This window comes from Mastigoproctus giganteus, chromosome 3, assembly GCF_048544385.1.
Source record: "Mastigoproctus giganteus isolate SK-2022 chromosome 3, ASM4854438v1, whole genome shotgun sequence".
Lineage (NCBI taxonomy): Eukaryota > Metazoa > Arthropoda > Arachnida > Uropygi > Thelyphonidae > Mastigoproctus > Mastigoproctus giganteus.
Window position 1 is genome coordinate 257,051,278 of NC_143577.1, and position 26,910 is coordinate 257,078,187.

A 26,910-nucleotide genomic window follows, 5' to 3' on the forward strand; every position below is an offset into this window, starting at 1 on the left:
AAAGTTCCTCGCATCATTGACGCGTTTCGAACCTGGCCCTTTTCTACCTACATTCGTGGCGTCATGGCTTCAACCAGTGATCGAAGTGAAACAGGCCCATACCATCGCACCACCGAACTTCCATGCTGGTGTAATACAATCTGGATAAAACTGTTCTTTGGGAATACTTCAGACCCCGATGCGTCCATCAGATGCCTGAATCGTGTAACGTGATTCCTCACCCCACATCACGTTCCACCACTTCTGTAACGTCTTCTTGTCTACACCAGGATCGTTAGTGTCATGCTTTGTTTCTGCGACGAGCAGTTGTCCACTTGTTGTAACCCATGAAGTGTTTTTTCCGATGGCTATTTTGGTCCTTAACGCAGATTAATAACGGTCGTCTTCCTATCTGCGATGAATGTTGGCATTGCTTTGTTGGGCACGAAATGTTTCCTGCAGATGAAGTTGGGTGTTCTACTCTTTCTGCTATCTGTCGAATGGAAACGCCCGCTATGTGATAACGTGCTGTCACAACACCTGAAAAAGGATTTTGGACCTTTTCTTGTCCCATTCTGTTCCATCTACTTGTCACTTAGCGCACGTGCCTTTTTATATCTGACTTTTAACTGGCATTGCCATCTACTTGTCATGATCTCTGAATTTAGTCCTCGACAATTAACCATTTCTTCGCAGCTGTGAATTCTACTAGATTCTTGTCGTCTACCTCTCTTCAGGGAAGAAAGGATCCTTTATTTTGACACCATGGCCAGGTCATTCAGTTTTTTATGAATATTTAGAGGCACCTTTTTTTTTTATTTCGTCGTCCAGCAAACCAACGTTGGAATACGCACATTTTACAAACATTGACCCCTCGTGGCCTTAGCTGTTTTATCGCAAACCAGTCGGTCAGATGCCTTCACTGAGAAAGTTGTCTCCACTTCTTCATTTCATGGTTTCGGTGATATTTACGTGAGTATCGAGACAAACTATGAAGTAGTCAGTTGTGCGTTTCAAGGCCTGTTTGTATGCCTGTACACTTAACTATTTAACTTCTGTTTGGAAAGTGAGTGCTAAATTCAGGGGCCCCGCACTAATTTTCGCTTCAAATCTTTTCCTTTCCAGTTCCTTTAAAAGGCAGATTTCGTGCTTCGCCCATCCTAAGCAGATGAACGTGTGATTCTGGAAGGAGGATTTTGCCTTTCTTTGCCCCACTATGAGAGCGCCTGGAATGAACGAAATCGAAATCCGTGCTTAAGAAGTCGGCTTGACAGGTGATCGATACCACACAAGTGTCACGTTGTTCCAAGCGAAGAAAACATTAATTAAAATCCGAGGACAGCAGACACGCGAAATCATCTTGGAACACAATTAAAGACGTTCACTTGTGACACTAATCCTTCCTTAAGAAGACAGCGATGGAACCTCGCTCTTCATCGTGCCGAGCTGATAATCACCAACGATCTTTTGCACGTTCCAGCGAGCCACTGCTCTGGTAGGACGAATGTTGGATGTCGAGCAACCAGAAATATGCTTCCGGAATTTCAACGGACTCAGCTTTCTCCGCAATGTCAACAGTTTCACTTAAATCCACCCACCCACTTCGGCAGATGCAGCTTCAACCTCATTTCAGTGCTAATTTTGTTTTAGGTGCGTTCGAATATATCAGTAAAGTTGTCCGTCCACACGTAACAACTTCATTCCTGGTAGCTGAATTTTCGTAAAATTTTATATTTGGCTCTTTTAGAAAGATTGCCAAGCGTTCCAGATTTCATTAAAAGAGAAAATTCATCAATTATTATTTTTGTCCGTCCGTTCGCAGGTAATAACTCGACTCCCATTATATGGATTTTCACGAAATTTTATATTTGGCTCTTTTAGAACAATTTTATGAACCTTTTCCAAATTTCATTAAAATTGAACCAATACTAATCCCGCAATTAATATTTAATTCTTCCTTCGTATTGTACAGACTGTCGGTGTTAATTATGAATGCGACTCATTAATATTAATTATATCATTGTTATATAATTAATTATGTAGTAATAGCAGGGTTTTAGGCACATCGGCGACTTAGATCAAATTGCGCGGTATATATTTATTCAGATTAGAAATTCTTCGTCATGTCGAAAGATCTGAAGACAGCCACGCAATTCAGCAATGAAGCAAATTCCACCATTGTCGAGTTGGAAGAGTACCTCAATTGAGTCGAGGTACTCTTCCAACTCTTCAAGTAAGGTACTCTTCAAGCAAGACGGCACAAATCGGATTCATAAAGAAGAGAATAAAGAACCATATATCAATTAGCGTGGTTGAGAAAATTCGGACGCATATCGATGTGGGACTGAAAAGGAATGAATGGCACACATCGTGACACATTTTCAGCACGTAAAGAAGAAAATGTACGCAGCACTCTGAAACTCCAGACAGGAGCTGATGGGCATTACAAACGCCGACTTTATAGAGAAATACATTTTAAGATGCGTCATGCCTGTCATGTCTATAAGCATTTGAGATTTGGTCCTCTACCTAGGAATCTTCTCTCAAAGCTTTCCAAGGATTGGAGTATTGGGTTCTCAGATAAACAAACAGGATCACTACGCGATCAATGCCAACTTGAAGGTAATATTCGAAAATTTTTCATCTTCAGAGAAGGCGGAACTCTCTTCCATCAGAAAAGGGACCAACGGCCACACCGATCTTCGCATCTTTCAAGGAGTACCTTGATTTCTCTAAATAGAACAAAAAAAAAAAATCCTTGGACTCTGGGTGGGGCTTTCCAGAGTGTCATGAAGCCCTGAATTCGTTCTTATTGATAAAACTGCTGTTCCACAAAGGCTCCGCTCTTCGAAGAATTCCTTCAAAGTGGACTGCGCCAGTTCTCCACAGAGCGAACTGTTGCAGGTTGACTGCACGAGTTCTCTCTGTGGAAAACTGGCGCAGTCAACGAGTTCTGCACGAGTCCTCTCCGCGGCCACAGAGAGAACTCGTGCAGTCAACCTGCACCAGTTCTCTCTGTGGCCGCAGCTTTGCAAAGGAATGGGATGCGTTTCCATCTCTCTTTGCCCTTGTAAACGGAAAGATTCTTTTCAAAATCAGTGCAATTGAGTTTTATAAAATGTTCTTCCATCGGATATGTGAAAGAATTTCGTGAAGAGTATATGAAGAATAGTTTTCGTGTCTCCAATTTCTCAGTATATTTATTTCGAAACAGTTCAATTTCTAAATAGTTTTATTTACAATTTTGTGTCTTTTCCAAACAGACATAACATTTTGTGTACCTTCTATTTTTGTGCCATCACCGTATTTCTATACTTCTTCGTCACCACGCAGGTTCCACAGTCCAAATTAAGTGCGGTCCACTGACGTGTCTTGTCCAGGACTCAGTTGGACTCAGCTGGTTCTAACTTAGCTTTCAGATGCTGCTCTCTTTTATTGAAATTATAAATAAATACAACGGGCTCGTGTTCAATGCTCGTGAATACAAAAAATGCTCTCTATTCTGTGAGGAACGAAGGTTAGCATTACTGAAAATACAACACCCGGGTCTCTGTGGCTGTCCACACGTGATACGATTTATTTGTCTGTATTGCGCATTAGTTTGATTTTGATGGGTGTGCAAAGTCACGAGTTTACGTTTTGAAATGTTTAAGAACGAATTGCTTGCTTCACACCACTCTGCTGATTCAGGGAGGACCGGCTTTAGAAAAAGGACCCGCTTTAGTAAAACAAAAAGTGGTTTTATTCGTTTATTTTTTGGAAAGCGGTTTGCAGTGTTTTCTTTTTGTAACGTAAGGGTGGTGTTGAGGATATAGCCCCGAAGAACACCCTTACGTTACAAAGAAAAGCTAGTGGAAGCGAATCGATTTAAAAAGTTTCGGAACCATCTGCGAGATACGTTTCAGCCAGCTAAGGGGCACCGGTAGGTAATTAGGGGGGTGTCCAAGTGGGGACTATCGAGACGAGTACGTTAATGAACTTGCGCTCGCGAACATTTTCACATTTTGAGTCGGCTAAAACACGTGTCTGAGCGACAGAGACCCAAACAAGAGGATTGTCGCGTCACCATGACTACCGAGCAAACAGAGTTTCAGTTTCTAACCCAGATTTTTCTTCTTCTTCTTCTCGTTGTCCGCAGGCAACTACAGGTGCTTCGGGGAGCTGTCGTCCAGCATCACCTTCTGCTCGAAACCCCTGCAGAGAATCCGCCAGAGGCAGCCCTACCAGGATCTGGACCACATCCACGAGCTGTGCTGGTAAGTTGCGCACGTTTCCTTTAGTCGCCGCTTTTCGGGGGGCTTCGTGCAAGCCTTCGATGACCCATTTCGCCGTGGCCGATTCAGTGGAAAAAGAAAAAAAAAAAAAAGAAAAAATCACGCGTTGCGAAGTGGTCGTCTGCGGGAGGTGGGGTGTTCATTAGCGTTTGCCGCCATTCATCACCGTCCTCGGCCCGTGCCATTCATCACCGACGAACGGGGTTGATGGACGTTCTCCGTTCAGGAGTCAGACTGTCTGACGGAGAGCTCCGCTGGGCTGCGTCTCATTCGAAACGGCACCCAGTCACGCCCTTCGGAGGATCGGACTTTATGTCTCTCCTCGCGCTGCTCCTGGCGCGTGAAGCTCGACACGCGACACTAATCACCGGCCGACTCCTTCGGAACAATGAACGGGGCAGCGGGAGAAGGGGGAAAGGGGAGGGGGAAGGGGGAGTATCGCGCGAAACTCCGTTTCGTTTGGTCTCAAACAGACGGCGAAATTTTTCTTAATGAATTTAGAGAATTCCGTTTTGGCAGGGAGGGGCCCGCACTGACGTGAGCACGCTCCATTACGAAAGTTCGCAATAACGGGAATGTAAATAACTTTATTAAAGGCAATTTGTATGCGAGCGACGCAAATGCCATTACGAGAGGGGTGGCACCGCCGAACTGGCCGACAGAAACAGCTCCACAACGACAACCAGCAGCGCCCTCGGTTGTAATGTGAGCGTTCGTCGCGACCTATAGTCTTTCCTCCGCATCCTCTCCGAAAGCTGGGAGCGAGAAATCCGTTTCCGATTCCTCCCGAACACATCGATCAACTTCAAAACACTTCTGCACGAGGCGCAATAAACGAACATCGACGAGTTGATCGTGAAAGATATTGTCGTTCCCATCCCCGATGTATCTGATTGACAGTTCTATCAGCAAAACTGTTGGAATCCCACGAAGTGCACGGCCAGTGCTGCGTCATATTAGGACCACCCCAGACCCAACTGATCTGCCCATGCGTGTTATATCCGTAAATTAACCTGCAACAGAGTTGTACAAATCCAAGAGTGGCTACTCTTCAGTAAAATGTTTTGCGATCCCTGTTTCAGTTGAATCCAATCCTGAAGCCTTATCATTTTCTTGTGTTCTCTTGTTGACATGTTTGTTTTGCTGGACAAAAAACCAAATTTCCAAAAATGGGGGGTGGAAATATCGTTATCCAGACTGAGACCGATTAACTCGGCCAAAAGAATGAAAAAAGCCCATGAAACTTCTTGACTTCATTGACGGGATTTGAACCCGGACTTTTTCCAACCAGTGTGGACAGGTCCCACCATTACCTAAAGCGCACCTGGTTGGAATCGTTAAATATAAAATGCACGGATACCTCTCTGAACAAAAACAGTGGTTGCCAAGTTAACCCCATCACAGAGGCAGTAATTCTGTCCATAGACAAACGCTGGCCACGTCACCACCATATGTCACAGCCACAAACATCAACAAACAATTAACCACGCGCCTCACGCACCATCCTGGCAGTGCACATCTCTATTCAAACTGCCATTCATGTATTCAATCTGAAGAAGGCTGCCTCCCAGCCGAAAGCTTATTAATTGTAATTCCAGTTTAGTTTGCTCTGAGAAACAAAATAAAAAATTTTCGTAATGAATCCAGAGCACGTAGGCCTTTTTTACTACAGTGTAAGGAAGACGGTAATTATAAGCACCAAAGACAAGACGGCCAAACTGATGTAGTGTTGGTTGTCAGGCAGCACCGGGCTCTCCCCAAACTGCGTCAAACAAACAGTAGCTCAGTTTGTGTGTTTGTTTGACAGTCTGTTTGGGGAGAGTACCCAACGCAAAAGTCGTAGGTCACCTGATTGTCCTATGAAGTAGCCAGATGGCATCCTGTGCTGGGTCGGCACTAGCACTCCCACAGCAAGAATACAAAGTGCATGGATCCCACATTACAGAGCAATGTCATTTGTCGTTCCCGACAGTCAAAGATCTACTTTTGACATACGATTAGACAATCCACCTTTTGATCGTCTAATCGAATGGTGAAAGCGTTGTTATCAATTCCAGGGAGAGTTTACCTTTAGAAGGAGCCATAAGCTGGCATCCGTATTTGCACCGTTGGTATTGATGTTATTACTATTATTGTTAACAGCTACAAAAGAGCAATGACCTCCATGAATAAGTACGGGGTGGGTGACCACCCAGGTGTGAACCAGCGTAAGCAGGGGTCGAGTTGTCGACCCCTGACACATGGAGGAATGCCGCCCCTTTATGTTACCAGGCTGTACTAGGAGGTAGATGACTCTCATCAACCAGTGAAATACGACCACTTTGTTTACTGGAGGCTTGAAGTGGTGGAACCCATGTTTAGTCACCACAGCTAAATTCCGGTCAACCCTTCCCCATCTCTTCCATCATGCAGTACGATTGATAACTTTTGAGGTTATGATGAACGTCGTCGTGAGATTCAATCTTCCTTACATTTCGAGGGTACAGCTCTAAAACAGTGTTCGCAGGCCGGCCGCTAGTTAGTACACCGGACCGAACCTATTGGTAACTCTCTAGGAGGCTTCCGGATCAGCTAGTGTATAATCTTGCTACCTCTACTCTGCCAGATAGTGACTGGTGTGTTTGCGAGTAGTGTGTTTGCGGGGGGGCATTGCCGAGGCCACGTTATGTCAAGGACTGAGTATATTCTTACCGTGTGTACTTCATATCCAAAAATTTCACTACTTCATATAGCATGTCCCACCCACTTTTTCTTACTATTGAATACACTATGAATTGTCAAACTAATAGAGCAAGCTTATCTGCGAAAAGACCTAAATCTCCCAGGCACTTCCTAATTCATTTCAAAAATATACGTGGTCTCAATTCTAATTCAACGAAGTCCGCTTCTACTTGCAATCTATCAAATCCCATGTACTTTTTCTGACAGAATCTCAGTTATCGGTTGATTCAACTACTGCTCATCTCAGATGCCCAAATTATTCGCTGTATGATTCCTTTCGCTTCAAAGGTGGTACTTGTGCATATGTCCGTTCCGATATTCTCTGTCAGAGATTTAGTAATTTGGAATCTCCTCTTTTCGATCTTCTCTGACTTAAAATCTCTCTACCTCATTGTGTTAAATTCATCTGTTGTCTCTACCGTTCTCCCAACTCCACTTATCACTTGGAGCTCTTTGACTTCCTCTCTTTGCAACTTGACTTTCTCCAGTCCAGCTTTCCTAACAGTGAGGTAATTTTCCTTGGTGATTTTAATGTTCACAACTCCAGCTTGCTTCCGTTTTCTAGCCACAGTGACCTAGCTGGTCGAGATGCTGAGGCTTTTGCAATTACTAATGACCTTCACAGATTTTTCATTTTCCTACAAGAATACCGGACAATCCTAATCATACAGCCAACACACTTGATCTTTTTCTCACAAACAACCCTTCTAAGTACACGGTGGAAATAAGAGGTCATTCAGAACACAATTTGGTGATTGTCTCTTCTCCAATTGAGCATTTATCTCATGACTATTCCCAACCTCGTGTTGTTTGGTATTACAAGAATGCAAAATGGGATGACCTGCAAGATTTCTTTTCTTCTTTTCCTTGGTCGGATTACTGTTTCAAAACTGCTGATGTCAACATTTTTTCAGATCGTGTCAGTGAGACTATTCTTGCGGGATTAAAAAGAAAATACCAGCGAAGATACAGGGCATAGAACTAAATCTCAATGCTGACCCCAAAGCAGAAAGAGCTCGCTGTCATAAGGAACTCGTCAACATTTGGCAGTCTAGATGGAACACCTCACACACAGGCTCCGTTACCAGAAAATTCCTCCCTGATGTCACTTTCACAACCCTGAAAACGGTAAAGTCCTGGCTTTCTCTCACCTTGGAATCCTCCTACTTGGTTACCGGACACAGGTCCCTCAACGAAAAGTTACATCTGCTGGGTTTACTACCAACAGATCGCTGTTTCTGCGGCAATTCAGAGAATTGGAAACATCTTCTTTTCGAATGCAGGTTGTACGATGACTTAAGAAGGACCCTGCTGCAGGCTGTGCCAGATATCTCGGAACAGCAACCAGAGCCTCTACTCCAAACACCTGACAATCTAAAGGCATTCCAATCCTATGCATCCGAAGTCTTTGAGCGCAGGAAGCAGAGCTACATCGTTGTTACTGCACCTAACAATACCTCTTCAGTGACTTAAAGAGTTCCACCATCTTCTTTTTTTTTCTTCTCCACGTGCTGTCTGGAGTTCCCACTCTAGTGCAGCCAGTTTATTTATTCATTCATTTTCATTTCATTCCATGTATTTATTTATTTTATTTATCTTTCTCTTCTTTATTTTCTAAATCAAATTATTCTTTTCTTTATTTTTATTAAATTATTATTGTTCTTATTTATTTAATTTGTTCTTCACGCGCTCTGCCTTGAGATCCCACTCACGTGCAGCCAATTTATTTATTTATTTTATTTTATTATTTTTATTTCTCTTTTTATTTTTTTATTTTATTTAATTATTTTTTTATTATTATACATATATTTTTTAATTAATTTTTTTTTTTTTTCACGCGCTCTGCCTGGAGTTCCCACTCTAGCGCAGCCAATTTATTTAAATTGTTTTTTTTTCTTCTTCTTCTTCTTCTTCGTCTTCATTATTATTATTTCTTTATTTTTTATTATTATTTTTTATCATTATTATTTAATATATATATATATTTTTATTAATTAATTTATTATTATTATTTTACTTTTTTTTTCCCTAACTGCACAACGGGTAGTTTTTTTTTTTTTTTTTTTTTTTTAGGGCTCTTCTGTCTTTATTCTCCTCCCTCTTTAATGGGCCCCCAGAGGAATCTGTTCCACCTTCTGGCAACACTAGGTGGGTCAGAGTCTCTCTCTTGAGACAGTATGTTTTTTTCTGGGACTGACCCACCTTCCCGTGGTGTGGACGAGTACCCAGAATCATCTGTCCAGGCGACTGATGCTTCTGGGTAGCCACGTGGCCAGAACATAACAACAGAACACACAAATAATACACACCAACGTACGTCACACACATATCTGGCCCATTTGTAGTGATACTGTTCTTCACAGAGACACGAGGCGGAGTTGAACAAACGTTCTAGGTGCCGCCCTTACATATACGCATGTACACATGTCTATGTCCACATATTCTTGCAGGAGTCCAGCAAAACAGGCAAATCAACCATAGAACATACTCAATTTACAGACACAAATACGGGTTAATGTATTTAATTACGGGCAACCCTAAAATAATAATAATAATAATAATATTCTTGTAGGAATGGAATCCTTTATCCCACACTCCACTTTAAAATCTCGTCCTTTATCTAAACCTTGGTTTTCCAATAAATGTGCTAAGGCTGTTCAAGAGAAGAATGTTGCATATCGTAATTGGCTTGTTTCTAATTCTTCAGTTTCATTTCCTGCCTACACCAACGCTCGCAGCAATTGTAAAGCAGTTATTAATCAGTCCAAACTAGATTTTGAACAGGCTATGAGAAGAAAACTTGCTTCTTGCCCTAATAGTAGCCGAGCATTCTGGTCTCTTTTCCAAAGCTATTGGCCGCAAGTTTTCTCCATCTCTCCTCCCACCTCTGTCCAAACCAGATGATTCTGTTGTCACTTCATCCAAGGATAAAGCTGACCTGCTAGCATTCCCATTTTTATTCCAACTCATGTATTAATGATCTTGTTAAAACACCTCCCACCATTCCAAACACACTCCATTCAATGCCTCCTGTGGTCTTTCATCAAAAGGATGTCAGAAGGATTTTGATGAATCTTGATGTTAAGAAAGCTCCAGGTCCTGATGGTATTCCTCCACTTGTTCTCAAAACCTGTGCTCCTGAACTTACTCCTATTCTTTGCCGCCTTTTTTCACTTTCTTATTCCAAAGGTGTTTTTCCTTCTGCTTGGAACTTTGCTCATATCCAGCCAGTTCCTAAAAAGGGTGACAAATCCCTCCCATCCAATTATCGTCCCATTGCAATTATTTCTACTTTTTCTAAAGTAATAGAGAAATCAATTAGCCGCCAACTCTTAAACTACCTAGAAACTGTCAGTGTCGATCCGCTGGTGATATTCTGGCTTATGTTACCCATTTATGACAAATTCAATGGAAATGTTCGGTAAAACATAAGCAGATGCTGTAGATATCTCAAAGGCTTTCGATCGTGTTTGGCATAAAGGTCTCCTAAAGACGTTTGCATCCTATGGTTTTCCAACTGTTTTTTGCAATTGGTTATCCAGTTTTCGCTGTGATCGCTCACTGAGGGTGATGGTAGATGGCTCTCTGTCTTCTAACTTCTCCACTAATGCGGGTTTCCCCCAAGGTTTAGTTCTTTCCCCCACTCTTTTCTTATTGTATATTAATGACTTTCTTCCATTGACTGGAAATCCTATCCATAGTTTTGCCGATGATAGCACATTGCATTCCACTTTCCATTTTGAGAAACCTTGTCCAGCTCAATCAGCTTCAAGTTCTCGAAAATCTGCTGCCAATTCCTTAAATGCCGATCTTCAGGTAATTCTCCAGTGGGGCAAAGACAACTTAGTTGATTTCAACCCTTCTAAAACTCAATCTTGTCTTATATCTCGCAAAAAGGATTCTTCTGCTCCTATGCTTATCTTTAGTGACACTCCGATTTCTAGGCAAAATGATATATCTCTTTTGGGGATTACCGTGACTTCTAATCTCTCTTGGCACAAGCACATCAGAAATATTGCTTCCTCTGCATCTAAAAAACTTGGTTTTCTCTTTCGCTCTCGGCGTTACTTTTCTTCCAAACAGCTGCTCACTCTGTATAAATCGCAAATCCGCCCTGCCATGGAATATTGTTCCCACAACTGGGGTGGTGCCCCCAAAACCTCTCTCAGGCTTCTTGATTCCATTCAGAAGAGGGCTGTTAGGTTAATTAATGATTCATCCCTAACTGAGTCTCTCCACTCTCTGTGTCCTACACGTACTGTTTCTGCTGCATGCCTTTTCTACAGATACTTCCATGGGCACTGTTCTTCTGAATTGGCTTCTATAATTCCCGCTCTCTCTTTCAAAACAGTCCGAACACGTGCCACGAACAGTCAACATCCATTTACTCTCCAACTTCAAACTCACAGAACCAACTTTTCATCTTCCTCATTTATTCATTCAGCTGCCGTTTTCTGGAACAACCTTTCTTCATACGTATTTCCTGAAAATTACAATCTACAGAAGTTCAAGTGCAATATCAACAAATATCTTCTTTCTTCTTCTCCACCTCCAACCCAAGCACGGTACTAAGTACTATAGGTTCTAATACCTCTCGTGTTTGGGGTTTACATAATTTTTTTTTTTTTTTTTTTTTTTAAATTAAACTGCGTGAGGGTGCAGCTAAGAATTCTTACACAGCTTCAAAGCAGAAGCTTGGAGTATAAATTTCCAAAGTAAAGAGTAAAGTAAATGTACATAAAAAGAAATTGAAGTCTACTGGTAAAAATAAAAGTAAATATTTAAAATGAGGAGGTTCAGAGAGATTTGGAGGATCAGTGAGTTGGTATCTTCGCGTATGTGCATTGTGTGGGAAAGAAAACACTGTCTAGCCAGAGATTTATAAGTGTGTGGGTCGTGGGTAGTGTAAGGTGCTGTGCCCATTGTTCCTTTGGCTTATTGGCGGCAGAGCCCCCTATTGGGAACCGACATTGCCCATACCCCGCAACGTGGAGGCTAGCCATGTGTTACCAGTAAGTGATACTCTGGCAGGTCCTGCCACCTACTTTCCAGGGATTTCAGTGGCAAGGACAAAAAAAAAAAAAAAAGGTTGAAATGATCGCGGTTGATTTAGGTAAAATCGGCGTACAACCCCAGCGCTGCGTGGGGTTTTAGCTGAAAGAACGAGTTATAGGAGCCTAAAAGGTAGGGTGTGAAATTTTGTTGTACACTGGTGTGCAAAACTTAAGGACGAACACTATTTCTAAAGGTTACAACCACAAAATCAAAAGAAACGGCCTGCGGCGATTTGCATATCTGTAGCCATTCAGTAGAAAGCTGGTGCACGTGCAAAAATTTGAATCGTGATGAGACGGCTAAAAGCAGCAGTTCAGCAGTTGTGTGAAAATTACCGAACGATGAGCACGATTGTTACACGCCTTCTTTAGGGGCTTGGGTGTTACGATACGGTCAGACATGAAATTCTCTGAGCATTGTAAACAGGTTGCAAGGAAGGCCCGTGGTGTTCTATCGATGATCTATCGAACTTTTGCAAGTAGAGATAGGGACGTGATAATCCCATTATATAAGGGTTTTGTTAGACCACACTTGGAATACTGTGTTCAAGTATGGAGACCGCACCTAAAGAAGGACATCGAGCTTCTTGAAAGGGTGAAAAAGGGCGTCCTTATGAAGAAATACTTCGAATATGTGGGTTGCAGAGTTTGGAAACTAGACACCTTATGTGAAGAGAATCGGCAGCTTCGTGTACAGAACAATGATATGAAACAAGAAATAGGTCTCCTAACCAATCAAGTGCGTCAACTTACAACCTTATTTATGGCCAATGAAAACAGTATATCCAACAACGCCGCACTCAATGTGGCTCAGGGAGCCTGGGGAAACAAGCCACAAGAAGTAAATTGATACACGATTCCAACGTTCAAAGGAATTATATTCCCCAAATTATTTATAATGCAATGGCTCATATGCCTGTCACCCTTAGTCCAATGGCAGCTGTAACACAACGCGATAAGAATCAGCTCAATAGCAGAGATGCAGGTCTCAATGATGGTAACTCTCCCAAACCTGCATCTAACAACACCGGGGGTAGCCACTCAAAGACCTCTCTGGTGGCCCTCTCCACAATACCGACCCAAAATAATACCAAACCTAAAAGGTTAAAGGAGACAATCCATACTGGAAAAGGTGCATCAAAACCCACATTTGCAGAAGTAGTCACCGGCCAAAAAGATGCTGAGAATAACCAAAACATCCCACCAGCAAGGCTTATAGGCAACCTCTGCTTTCTACCCAACGCATCTCTCACTGATCAACAGGTTCGCTCAAAAGAAACCCGGACGACATATTCAACGTTTGTTATGTTATTTGGTTTTTAGGAGCATTAGCAACTAATGCCCTATTGCTCCGGGGAAATGCGGTGATCATTCCCTGACCTTTCCGCATCCTCCCTATTTGGAGGGCATGGGCTCGAACCCCGGTCTAATCAAGAAGCGTGTGCTACGCACTGCTGCTCCTTCCCACCTGGCTACGGAGGCGCCTCTCAATATATCAGAAAATGGAAGACAAGAGGGCAATACAGATGCCACAGAACTTTCCTCGAAGGGGACTCGGGGACGCCTCCGTAGCCAGGTGGGAAGGAGCAGCAGTGCTAGCACACGCTTCTTGATTAGACCGGGGTTCGAGCCCGTCACCACCAAATATGGAGGATGCGGAAAGGTCAGGGAATGACCACCGCATATCCCGGAGCAATATGGCCTTAGTTGCTAATGCTCCTAAAAAAAAAAACAAATAACAAAAAATAACAAGGGGACTCATTCTAATTCGTACAACATGACAGCAGTTCAGACTCGGTCAAATCTTTATATCTCGAATGGAACCGACTAGTAAACCAGACAGCATTAAGTCCTTGTTTGCAGGAGTACACGGGATGAATATTGATGTGAGACAGAAGAATCAGATATCCAACCTACGCCTCTTTCATCCTTATCTACCACCCAGAGAAGATGAGCTTCGTACTGGATACAAGGTTATGGCCCCTTGGAACCCTCGTCAAACCCTTCCTAGATCAGAAGCTAACAACCGTAATAAACCACCGACATTATCATCAAATGCAATAGCAATTAAAGCTACCAAGGTCCCGAGCCAACAAAACGCATGAGAAATCAAATATCTTCACTGAGACAAACTTACCATAAGAAACAAACTGTCCACATATCATTCAATCCAACTCTTAGCAGATTATAATGACAATCCCCAGGGCTCCAGATCTGTGAAGGATATCCCTGTAGACATCACAAGGCACAGTAGACCAGTGCGAATATTAAAAAGAGACTTGCCATTTGTATGAACTCCAGTTACTATGGCTACCACCATTCGAATTGTCTATCAAAATGCAAGGAGTATTTGTAACAAGCTAGACACTGTCGAACAGCTTCTCCTCTCTAATACCTTTGATATTCTCTGCATTGCCGAAACGTGGCTTGGGAGTGGGCAGGACTCCCTTGCCTACGCTCCTCAGGCTGGGTATCAGATGGTCTGTTCCTCTAGAGAAGATCGTAGAGGGGGCGTCGCAATATTGTGTAATACTACTATCTTCTCATTGGCCCATTCTGTAAAAATCCAGTCCCTTGCATTTGAAGCTGCTACAGTATCCCTCAAGCTCAAAGCCATCCTGATAGACATACCAACTGTATACATTTCACGAGACCCAAACAGTGACATCATTGAAGGTGTGATCCACTGGCTGGTGAATCACCTCCACGCCTCTGCTAACCACATTATTTGTGGAGATTTCAATCTTCCACCTACTTTCGCGCATCTTAGTTGGAAACTCATTAGCAGCGTACTTAACTGCTACCCCCATGAGAAGATTAATCTCTTGGATTTGATATTCTCCTCAGCACCGTGCGACCTCGAAGACAGTCCTCACAATCTATTTCAATCCGATCACGAACCTATTGCCATACTCCTGCACCTAACTTCAATATCCAAGGCCCAAAAAAGAAAAAAGACATCACAGCACCCAAATTCATTGATCCACCGCGATGTCTCGAAGCTGCATCCTCGATACCTTGGGAGGCTCTCAATAATTGTGATATCGAGCTAGCTGTGGACCTCATGACTAGATGGATTCGAACCATTGCAAGTTATGGTGCTACAAAGACTGCCTGGTTCACTCCTCGTTCGAGAGCTTGGTAGACACCAGCACTGAACAACAGCTTTCAGCAAAAACAAAATCTGCATAAGAGATGGAAAGAATCAGGCGCTGTACAAGATCGTATTGCCTTCTCCAGAGCCCGAGCAGTTTTCAACCGCCAGAAATCATTTGCAATTAAAAAGCATTTAAATGCAACCCTACGAAAAGGCAAATAGTTTTATGACTTTCAGCACACAGGAATTCCTAAAACACTGGACCTTGAACTGTGGATGTGGACATGTGTTGTGTCTTACGCAAGGCGGCCCTTAAACGTTATTTTATCTCCGCCATGGTTGGTCCATCAAACTGTGGATGGACCACATTGCACGGTTTTCAAACACTGTGGCCCCGATGCACCTAGGCAACTTACCCATCAACAACGTCCCAACGAATATGCTCGCCACCGTTCGCATCACCAGGAAACAGTTTATAACTGCTATAAATGGATTGCTGCCCACTGCAACTGCAGGCTCCGATCTTGTGCCACAATTCATGATTAAATGTCTTAGCTCGTTTATCATTGATCCTCTACTATCAATTTTTTACCGTGTCTTAACGCAGCACTACTTTACCCCCTCTCTGGAACAGATATGCTGTGAGGCCACACCCTAAATGCCAATCTGTTTTTTTTTTTTTTTTTTGGTAGTTGTTGCGCATCGGCTTCTGTGGCCATAATGCACCTCCCAAGGTTTTTTCAGTACTTTTATCCAAGCCCGAGGCGGGATTCGAACCCGCGACCTTTGGGTTGCCAGGCAGGCACATTACCCACCTGGCTAGCCCGGTCGGCATGCCAATCTGCAACCGTCATTAAACAGTTCAGGCCAATCTCTCATTCTTCCAGTCTCTTGAAGCTCATGGAGAAGACATTACTTTCCACCATCACCAATCAAGTCATGCCTCACAAATCCCTACAGATTCACTATGCCATTCCAGGAAGATCAACAGTTACCAATTTAACATCTATAACCAACACCATGCTCAGTGCCCTAGAAGCTAAGGCAGAGCTTGCTGACACATACATCGACCTGGAAGCTCCCTTCGACTCCATGAGTATCCCCTCAGTTGTTCACCTCCAAGAAAACTACTTCTACATAAAAGGTGACATGTTGTGGTTTATCACAGCCCTGCTTTCTGACAGAACCATTCTTCTTAAAACAGATCAACACAATCTGGAGAAAGATCACTGCGGTAGTTCTCCAGGGCGGAGTCCTTTCCGGAGCATTATTCACTGCAGTTATAATTCCGTTTGTGCAACAGAGAGAAGACATACTCTGCTATGCCGATGATATTAAAATATATACTCAGATTAACCCTGGCGAACATCTCTCAAACATCAATAAAAAGATCTGTGAAAAGTTACACGACTTAGGATCCTATCTCCATCAATTTGGCCTCCTCATTAACCCTGCCAAAACAGCACAAATTGTCTTTTCTCTGAAGCGCCAACCCACTGAAATCCAAGCGTCTCTAGACGGCATTCCCTTCCCAGTGGTCAAGATGCATACAGACTTGAGAGTCGTCTTCGACTATAAACTGAGCTTCAACCCCCACATTGACAACTTATTGCAAAATTGTGTCAAATGCACTGGACCACAAAACAACAACTGCTCCACGTTAGGGATCTGGATGTGACTCGTCGGTACATATACACCTCAGTATACTCCGTCGTATTGTATGCCTCGGAAATTTGGGGGTCCGCAGCCCCTACCAACATCAAGCGCATGTTCTCCGCCGAATATTGGCTCCTTCGTTGGATCACGCATAAACATCGTCGTCCACCATCGGAGTTGCCCCTAGCAGGGGGCAACTGCGATGGTGATGTCATTTAATTTTGCCCGACTTCCAGATCTTGTATGAGAAAAGCGCCTTGTTCTCATTGCCCAAATGACAACCGGAATGCTCTCGGAGCCAAGCATCTGGGGACTGTGTGGCTGGAGGATCCCTCTACCCAGACTGAGGTCAGCTCCCACGCTCACAGCCCACTATAACAGAACTCTGTAGGGTTGTGAGGGATCGGAGGTACCGAAGACAGATCCTCAAGAGCCTGATCTTGGCCAGGCAAAGTGTACATTGATAAGAACAGCATAATACTGCCCAATATATTGAAATAACGTTCAAAGCACGATGTCTTTATGAATGTGTTGTAAATAAAGTGAAGAATATCTTTATGAATATAAATATTAATATAACATAATGTGAATATGAATGTATTTATGAATACCTTTATTAATTCATTGTGAATAGCCTCAAAAGCATCAAGTATTCTCTAAATAATCTGACACTGATTCTATTGTTGGCTCGGGGTGGTGAGCCCGGAACTTCGATGTGGGTCCCGTTCCTCCAAGGCTATTGTCCACCAGCCAATGTAAAACTCCTGGCATTACTGCTGTGAAGGGTCTATTGTATATGTCTATTATACTTTGTATATACCAAGTTTGTATACAATAAAGATTATATATATATATATTGTTGAATGAATTCAACAAATGTCTATTAGAATGGAATTTTCCAAATTTTTGGAATATTGTGATTTGGAATATTATTAAAGATGCTCTGAAAGCCTGGAAAATTGGCAACGGATCCCGAGGTATATCGCCTTGTATTTCTTTTAGGAAATCTTGGAAAGCTCTATGAGAGATTATTAGCGCCTAGGATGCAGAAAGTTTTGGCTACAAGTAATATGATTTCTAATTCACAATTTGGCTTTAAGAAAGGCTCTTCCATTGAAGATGCCATCAGAAATTTGGTGAATCTATGTAAAACTACAGACAAGAAATACATGATGATTGTTTTTATCGACTTTGAGAGGCAGAATGTGACGATTTACTGTATCAGGTTATTAGATCTTATTTTTCAAATAGCCAGATAAAAGTCATCTTACAACATTTGGTATTTTCAAAATTAATTTCCAGAGCATGCATACAAGGCTCGGTCCTTGGGCATCTTCTCTGGAACTCTGTTTTAGACCAATGGTTACTAAATTTTCCCAAGTTTGGGAAACTGTAAGCCCCTGGCTTTATGGCCGTGAAGGGTAATAAAAGATTATCTCTCTCTCTCTTAAAAGAAAGTCAAATTTGCAATAAAATAGCATATGCTGACGATTTAGTGCTATGCATACCAGGCAGGTCAAGACTTTTTCTAGAAACACATGGGAAAGAAATCCTGGATGATTTGCTGGAATGGTAAGGAATAAACAAATTAAAAATTTCTGAGACGAAAACTAAAACGATGATTTTCAATAATAAACTGTATTATAACAGACCTCCTAAACTTCATATAAACAATATCCAAATTCCTTATGTTTTTCAAAATCTTGGTCTCTTAATTGATGATAAATTTTCTTGTATCCCCCACAAAAATAACTTATCTGAAAAGATTAAGAAGTTTACTACCAATGTGATTAAGCTCTCAAGAGCTGAATGGGGCATAAAGCCCAAAACTTTGGCATTATATTATAAGGCTATATTTTTGCCAAATGTAGCATTTGCTGCTGCCATATGGTTTCCTAGGATTACTCACGTCACAGTGAAGGCAGAGAAAGATCTTTTATCATTGCAGAGAAAGATGATATTGGCAACGCACAGATGCTGCACAACATCAACTAATGCTTTACAAGTGATCTCAGGTTGAATCCCTGTTGACCTTTATGTGACATACCGAGGCATGATTTCTGACTTAAAGAAAGGTTTGGCAACTCAAATCCTCGACATTGCAAGTAATCCGGCCACGGACATTCGGCAGGAGAAAATTAATCTTTGGACAAAATTCACTGAGAAGTGGAAATACAGATGGCAATCCAGTGAAAAAGGACTCACTACCAGGGAGTTCATTGAAGGTGCAACATTTGCTGTAAATAAGAAAGTTATGGGATGGTTTTATCCTTCAATGGCAACGTCGTAATTAATTACTGGACATGGTTCACTGCGGGATAAATTGTGTACATTTGAACTGGAACCTGACCCTTTGTGTTTTTGTGGGGCAATAGAAGATTGGAGGCATGTTCTGCTTTATTTCCTGGCTTATGACGACTTCAGACAAGAACTATTTCACAGCACCCAACCTATAAAGGGGTGGTTGAGGGGGAGAAGACAGAGAGTGGTAATCAATGGACACTGCTCATCGTGGACTGATGTTATTAGTGGAGTCCCTCAGGGCTCAGTGTTGGGTCCATTATTGTTTTCTGTATTTATAAATGATATTGATGATGGTATATCGGGCTTAATGTCCAAGTTTGCAGACGATACAAAGGTTGGCAGGGTTGTCAAGGACACTACTGACACTATGCTGCTGCAACAGGATCTGGAAAGGTTGAGCAGATGGGCTGAGAGGTGGCAAATGAAGTTTAACATTGACAAATGTAAAGTACTACACATGGGAAACAGCAACCCCAGAGCAACGTATCAACTCTGTGGTACTACACTGACAGTGGTAGAGAATGAAAGGGACTTGGGGGTGGTTGTGCAATCAGATATGAAGTTCTCTGAGCAGTGCAGACGGGCTGCAAGAGTAGCTCATGGAGTATTGTCAATGATATACAGGAATTTTTCCAGCAGGGATAAGGAGGTGATTATTCCATTGTATAAGGCGATGGTCAGGCCACACCTAGAGTACTCTATACAGGTCTGGAGGCCTCATTTCAAGAAGGATGTAGAGCTGCTGGAACGAGTACAGAGAAGGGCAACAAGATTAGTGAATGGAACAAAGGGGTGCTCTTACGAAGAAAGGCTTAAGTTTTGCAAATTACAGACCAGGCACCAGCGAGGTGATCTGATAGAGGTGTATAAAGCCTTGAATGGTTTAAGCATGCTCAATGCTGATGGGATTCTTCCTCTAGCTCAGAAAAATCACCTGAGAGGGCATAAATTCAAATTGAGGAAAGACAGATGTAGGATAGACGTGCGGAAATTTGCCTTTAGCCAGCGGGTGGTTGGTTGGTGGAACAGACTTCCATCCCTTGTGGTGGAGGTTGATAGCCTAAATAAGTTTAAGGCTCAGCTGGACAGGTATTTGGAACGAACAGAGGGGTGAAGTGGAAGTGGGTTTTTTTTTTTTTTTTTGGCTGATGCTGCATAAGCTTGCTTTCTTGCATCAAATGCCTCTACTAATGCTAATGCTAATGCTAATGCTATTAGGACTGACAACCTCAATATTTCGATTGCCAAGAACTTTGCGGCACTCCAATCATTTTCCATTCCATTCCAATTCCAATCTTTTTCCATTCCAATCCAATTTCAATCTTTTTCTGACAAGGTGTTTAAAAGAAGACGCACCTTGTTTACTAATTCCAGAAGTGGACAACAGTAGACTGATGTTTTCATGAACTTATATTTCTACCTTACTAGGTCAATCAGCTTTTAACTTAGAAACTAAATACTGTTTCCTTAAATTTAGTAATAATTTGGAATGTAGATAATGCTTTTAGCTATACACAAAAAGACTTATTTGTTCTCTGTGATTGAGAATATTTGGTTCAATTGTTTTAAGGGGCTGACGACCTGTGGCCTGAGTTGCCATGGTTCATATCTGGTTTTAGGACAAGACTACAGAAGCTGTGTAGTCTTTACTTGGTTAATCTAGTATTTAAAATTATATTTTAACATTCATTCAACTTTATGCTAGACTTAGTAAATTTTTCCTTTGTTTTTTTTCCCCCTCGGGTTGGGCAGCCTGAGGGCTCCTGTCCTTTGGTATTGCGCTCCTTCCACTGGACGACAAATTCCCGTAGCAGCACTAGATAATGAACCAGTCACAACTTCTCATGCTTAGAAATGGGCAGTGATTGAGCGGGTGTTCATCGCTTTTTCAACACAGATTTTGCAAGGTGGAGTTCGACTAAACGTGTAGGTGCCCCCCAAAATAAGTACGTCCGCAAACATACATACATATCTTTTCTTTAGTATACCTGTTATTGCGTTTTATTGCTTGCAAGCGAAACTGTATAACGAAAATAGTTTCTTACGCAGAATGCGATGATTGTAAATAGAAAGTGTTTGTATATTTGTATATATGTAATTACTACTTAGCCACATGGTGCCAAGAAGCTTGAGGCTTATGCTGCACCAACCAAAAAAAATTCCCGAGTTACCATGAGAGAGAGAGAGAGAGAGAGAGAGAGAGAGAGAGAGAGAGAGAGAAGAAAGAGAAGAATGATGACACCCAACTCAGGACCCTAGGTGTGATAATTAATAACCAGGAGGATGTCATTCCCTGGTCCTGGTCTGGAGTATATGGATACAGCGTAGAATTCACCAACATGACAAATAATATGGCAGAAATGAGTGATTTTGGTTGTAGTGAAGTCTGGATTGCGAACCAATCCAGACACGTACTCTGTTTGATATTTGCTATTTATAGTGTGGTTCCATAATTGACCCTTTGCTGCTGTAGACTCTTTGCTTTTAGATAAATTGGACATTTTCTGTCCCTGAGGGTATGCAGTGCTGGATGTTTTGTGCTTTACAGTTTGCACATTTTGGATCTTCAGATTTATTTGGGCACGTGTGAAATTCATGGCCTTTTTGTACGCAATGACCACAAGTGGGCTCTTTTTGAGTGCACATGTGAGTGGTTTGGCCAAAGCGGCAGCATTTAAAACATTTGGGACAGCCACGTGCTCTTTGAAGCGGTAGCTGCCACAATTTATGTATATTCTGCTTTGGTGGTTAATGGCCTGCCAGGCTTTGGGTGATAATTTCACAACCCAGTTCATTGAGATTCCATCTAGTGACTTCGTCTGGTATTTAGGATTAATTAGGTTGGTAGGATCATCGTCGGGGTAAAAAAACGGTAAAGTCCTCTTGTAGATTTCGATCTTAACTGCTGATGGGGTAAGTTTCTTATTCATGTCAATGATTATTATAGACGGACCTTTATCTCTGGGAGGCTCAGCTAGCAAGCCCAAGGTTGGTATTTTCGCACTGTTTAGAATTTGGGATGCATCATCTTTAATCTCGGTTTCGATTATTAGTCCCGTGTGCCTTGTCTTTCTAATTGATTTTATGCGAGTATTCTTCAGATCAGTGGACAGGTTTGTTATTAGTGAGTCCTTTATTTATTCACTTGTTTGGGCGGCGTCTATAGTGCTGGTTTAAACAGGACCAGATGCAGTTTTGGGAGGAGGGTCCTCCTTTTTGATGTAGTTACAGTATTAGCTCTTGTTGGGTTTATGCTTTGGGTTCCTCAGCGCGTCTGTGTATGTAGAGGCACGCTGTGGCATTTGTTCGCCCCTACTGTATGAATGCATCTAATTTAGCAGCATTTACCTCCAATTGGTAGTGGACCTTCAAGAGTACTGTTTCCAGTTTTGTCCAGAGTCCAACCAGGCAGCCACGGAGAGCTGTGGTAAACCTATTTGTGGAATCCTTTAATTTATTCTCAAGTTGAATCCTGAGTTTCAAAACTTGGTCTAGAACGGGCCCTCAGATAGAGCAGGGGTCAATCTCTGGGGACTCAGATTGTTTGCTGAAGTCATCAGCGTTTTCTGTCTGGGCAGGTTTCCTCTTGTTACTTTGCCTCCGTTTGAGATCTTCTTTCCCGATCAGTTTTGGGGGCAACGAATTTTTTATGTTTCTTTTTCGAGGCGGAGGGTCAACTTGGGATCTTCTGTCTCGTCTGTGAGTTCGTTGACCTGTAAGTTGTCTCTATCAGCATCTGTAGGCTGTGTTTAAAGTTGTTCTGGCATCTCAGAAAGTATGTTTGCAGTTTTACCCTTTGTATTATCCATTTCTGGGTCTTTCCAAAATTTGTCTAAATGGGTATAGATATATTAAGACATGTGTCTATCCGGTCATACTTTATGGCGCAGAAGTCTGGACCTCAACTGACACATCGCATCTCAGACGGATTTTCGCGGGCGAATTTTGGCTACTGAAGTGGGCCATATGGAAATTTCGGCTTCCCCCTGCATCAAGGACCACCCAGATGGCAGCAGCTCTCAACATCAAACGTCTTCCTGCCATTATCCATGAGAGAAGACTCGTCTTTGCTCTGAAAATTATGGTTCGCATTATTTCGGAAACAGACTTCTGGGCTAATTACGGATGTAGGATCCCGGTCCCAAGCCTTCGGGCCAATCCAGTCTTTCAGGCCACCCCAAACCGGTTAAAGTTATCCGATCGGTTCTTACCTGCGCAAATGCTGCAGTACATACACTCCTTGGATGGCGACCTCGTTCGCATTGGATAAAAAATATAGGCAAAACTTACTCCATCTACTTCCTTGTCAGGACCACGTCACAGGACATTCTCAACGACACAGAAAGAAAGCGGGAAATGAAATTTGTGAATATTTTCGAAGAATTTTTGGGTTAAACATGGCAAAGGAAACCCAGTTCACCCAGAATTGACCGAGTGTTTTTGTTCGTCACACGACATGAGTTCCTCCAAAGCGCTTCGTTTGGCTTCGCGCCTTCGTCAGCCGGATTATTATTCTGTCAACTTCTTGACAGCCCCGCTGTAATTCAATGGGAAAAATTCGATGTCAAATAATCTTTCGGGGTATTCGAACACACCGAGCTCCGTGCGTGCGTGTGTTTAATAAATACAACCAGACAGACGGACGTTCCGATTATTTCCGAGCACGTAACTGACGAACCGTGGAAGTAAATGGAGACCCTCCTCCTGCTCGTGGGAGCCCTCGCGCCATGTATTTTCCGCAGATGACTGACAGCGAGAAACAAAGTTTCCGAGAAAATCAAAAGACCCACCAGTTATTGTCGGGCAGAAAATTCCAATTTCAGACGTCGCCACATGGAGCCTCCTCAGTGTGCACACGCACCGCTCGTGCCTCCTGCGAAGAAATCTCCGTTTCCTGCGGCACAGTAACAGCGGTCGGCGTAACGTACGACAAGAATTCTGAAAAACAAGCATCTCGCGCTTCAGTTAAGAAACGGTTTTGCAAAGGACCCTTATTTGTGAGCACTTCCCCGACTACGAGGATCGGGCCCATCGCCCCAACGGTATTACATTTCGCCTTATTAGGTTGCCGACCCCTTGGTAAACCCTTCACTGCGAGCAGTTCCGCGCGTGGATGCAAAAACCAATTCCCCGAAATGGTCACGTGTTTCTTCTAATGACTTCGCGATTGCCTTCACGCACGCTTGGTTCCAGCTGAAGGAGCATTGGGTCGCTTCCGCGGGAAGCTAAGAAGGCTTAGCGATCATTATTCACCTCCTCGGATGACAACCCGCCACTGTTTGCTTTCGAGAAGTCATTCGCCGGACACTGTTTGCCACCCAGCGTAGCGTTCTGCGTGTTCCATCACCACTAACGGTATTTGAAGAAGAATGTTTCAGGTACTCACATCCATTTCTATCAGGAAATTTTATAGACTGAGGCGATTATTACGTCCATCTTGACCAAAATTAATCGACAGCGAAAATATTATCTTTCGCTCCATCAACTTCTGCCAATTCGAAGGATCTACGTGAATTCGTTGATTGCAATGAAGATATTAATTTAATTCCCCGAAATGTCCTCAGCGTAAGCAGCAACGTCGCTGTACGATTCGTGAGATACGAATTCAAACGATCATCTCCGACTTCTCGTCCTTCTTATCATAGCTAATTGAAATCTGACCTGCAACAGCCTTGGAGAGAGAAAGAGAGAGAGAGAGATAGAAGAGACAAGTGCCATTTCAGAACGTGGATCAAACAGTTCAAAGGAATTTGTGGTTGCCCGTATTTTCCCATGACTACGCAGAAATCGCAGCCCTCGTTGAATAATAAGCAAAGATGGAAACAGGACGACCTCGAGAAAGGAGAAATGCATTATTGAAGTTTGGATATGGAGAAGGAAGAGGCCTCCGTAGCCGAGTGGACAGGAGCGGGAGTGCAGTAGCACATGCTCCTTGAATAGACCGGGGTTCAAGCCCCATGACTGCTAAATACGGTGCATCTGCCAACCCGCACTGGAACAGCGTGGCAGATTATGATCCATTTCCTTCAACATGAATTGTTGAGGAGGCTTCCATCCTGCAGTGGGTTGATAATGGCTGCAGTTTTTATGGAGGAGGACAAAAACTCGATCGGACTTCCACTTTCAGAACCACTGATTAGTCGCAGCTCCTTTAAGTCCGCGGAACAATATAGCCTTAATTGCTAATGCTCCTAAAAACCAAACAACAAACAAACAAACCTTTAAGTCTAGGATCCTTTCACTCCTCACCGAATTTGTCGACATCACGTGGTGTTGGAGCTGCCCTCCTCTTCTTTGGTTTTATCCTTGTTCCAAAATCTTGCTCGACGCCGTCGTCTGGAACAAAACTCCTTTTTTCGTTCCATTGGTCGATCCCTGGACGCTTTCGATATCGTATGGTGGGAAAGCGCCCTCAGATAATATAAGGATGCTAATTGTTCTCAACAACTTTACTCTGTAATAATAAGGCCATATTTTACTGATAGATTAACTAAATCATAGCTCAGAAAAGTCTTTTGTAGTCCTGTTTCCAAAGATGCTCGCAGAGATCTGTCTTCTGGAACATGGCCCTTGATCAGTGGTTATGTCGAAATTTTAATCATACTCTCGCATTGCAGTCGATCTGGTGCAGTGCATATCAGGCAGTTCACGGAGAAGTTTAGCGGATCAGTTCAAATGGTACTGCGTGATTTAATGGATTCGGCTTCTGTCCATAAATTAACCATTTCGCCAAGTAAGTCCAAATTAGCGATATTTAAAGGAAGACAATTATGGAAGAACACCTCCTCGAGTTCTTATACAGGGAAAAGAAGTTCCATATGTTTCACAATTAAAGTATTTAGGAATACTCCTAGATGACCGATTATCATTTCAACCCATGCGCACAGTTTAACTTCAAAGATAAAAAATTTCACAGCATCCATAATAAGAATAATTAGAACTGATTGGAGTCTCACCAAGAAGATACTGGCTGTGTATTATAAAACGATATTCTTGCCAATTGTATCATGAGCATCTAGTACTGGCACAGAGTCGTCCCGGGGTGACCCAAGGTTTCTTGGAAAATAAACTGATTTTAATAATAATAATAATAATAATAATAATAATAATAATAATAATAGTATTTGGTTTTCATCAAGTCATAAACGTGAAAACAAAAGCAAAATTAATGTCAATACAAAGGATCGTGCTTCTTTCCATCTTCCACTCTCCCAGAACTGTTTCTACAAACGCCATTCAAGTTCTTGCTGATGTACCCTTTGTACATGTACATAATTTTTCGGGGCCATGTATATAATCTTAAGAAAGGTAAATCCTTCACAACTTTAGGAGTGACTTGCAATCCTGCTGTAGATATAAGAGAAAGAAAAAAACGTATCTGGCTGGAACTTTATGACATTTGGCAAGCTAGATGGACAGACAGTGATACAGGAAGTATTACGCAACTGTATTTCCTTTATGCCAGGTTTGCTGAGAATAAAGCAATGTCTTGATAGTCCTTTCCTTCTATGATCTCTTCGTATCTACTTACTGGTCATGGTCTCTGAGACATAAACTTCATAAGTTCGGAATGGAACCAGACGCTCGCTGTTTTTGTGGTGATAACGAGACTTGGTCACGTCTCTTGTTGACACGTCCTAAATATGATGACTCCAGGAGGAAACTTTTTCTGTGATTCCTGAACTTAGTGCTGGTACTTGTGGACTGGTTTTGGCTTCAAAATAGAATATTGAGGCTTTGCAACTTTTACTTTTCTCAGCTTCTCTATTTGAACTGCGACTTTAATAATAAGTATATAAACGATTTTGTATGTGATTTGTTTGCA

General features: G+C 42.4%; 1 protein-coding gene across 1 annotated transcript in view; it reads left to right on the forward strand.

Annotated features, from left to right (window-relative positions):
* The window catches only part of LOC150089092 (uncharacterized), a 177,200-nt gene that overhangs the window by 146,459 nt on the left and 3,831 nt on the right, over window positions 1–26,910 (forward strand). The window contains exon 4 of the mRNA XM_090371056.1: window positions 4,118–4,235. Coding sequence (XP_090227182.1) covers window positions 4,118–4,235 — 118 coding nt within the window. The remainder of the gene's footprint in view (window positions 1–4,117; window positions 4,236–26,910) is intronic.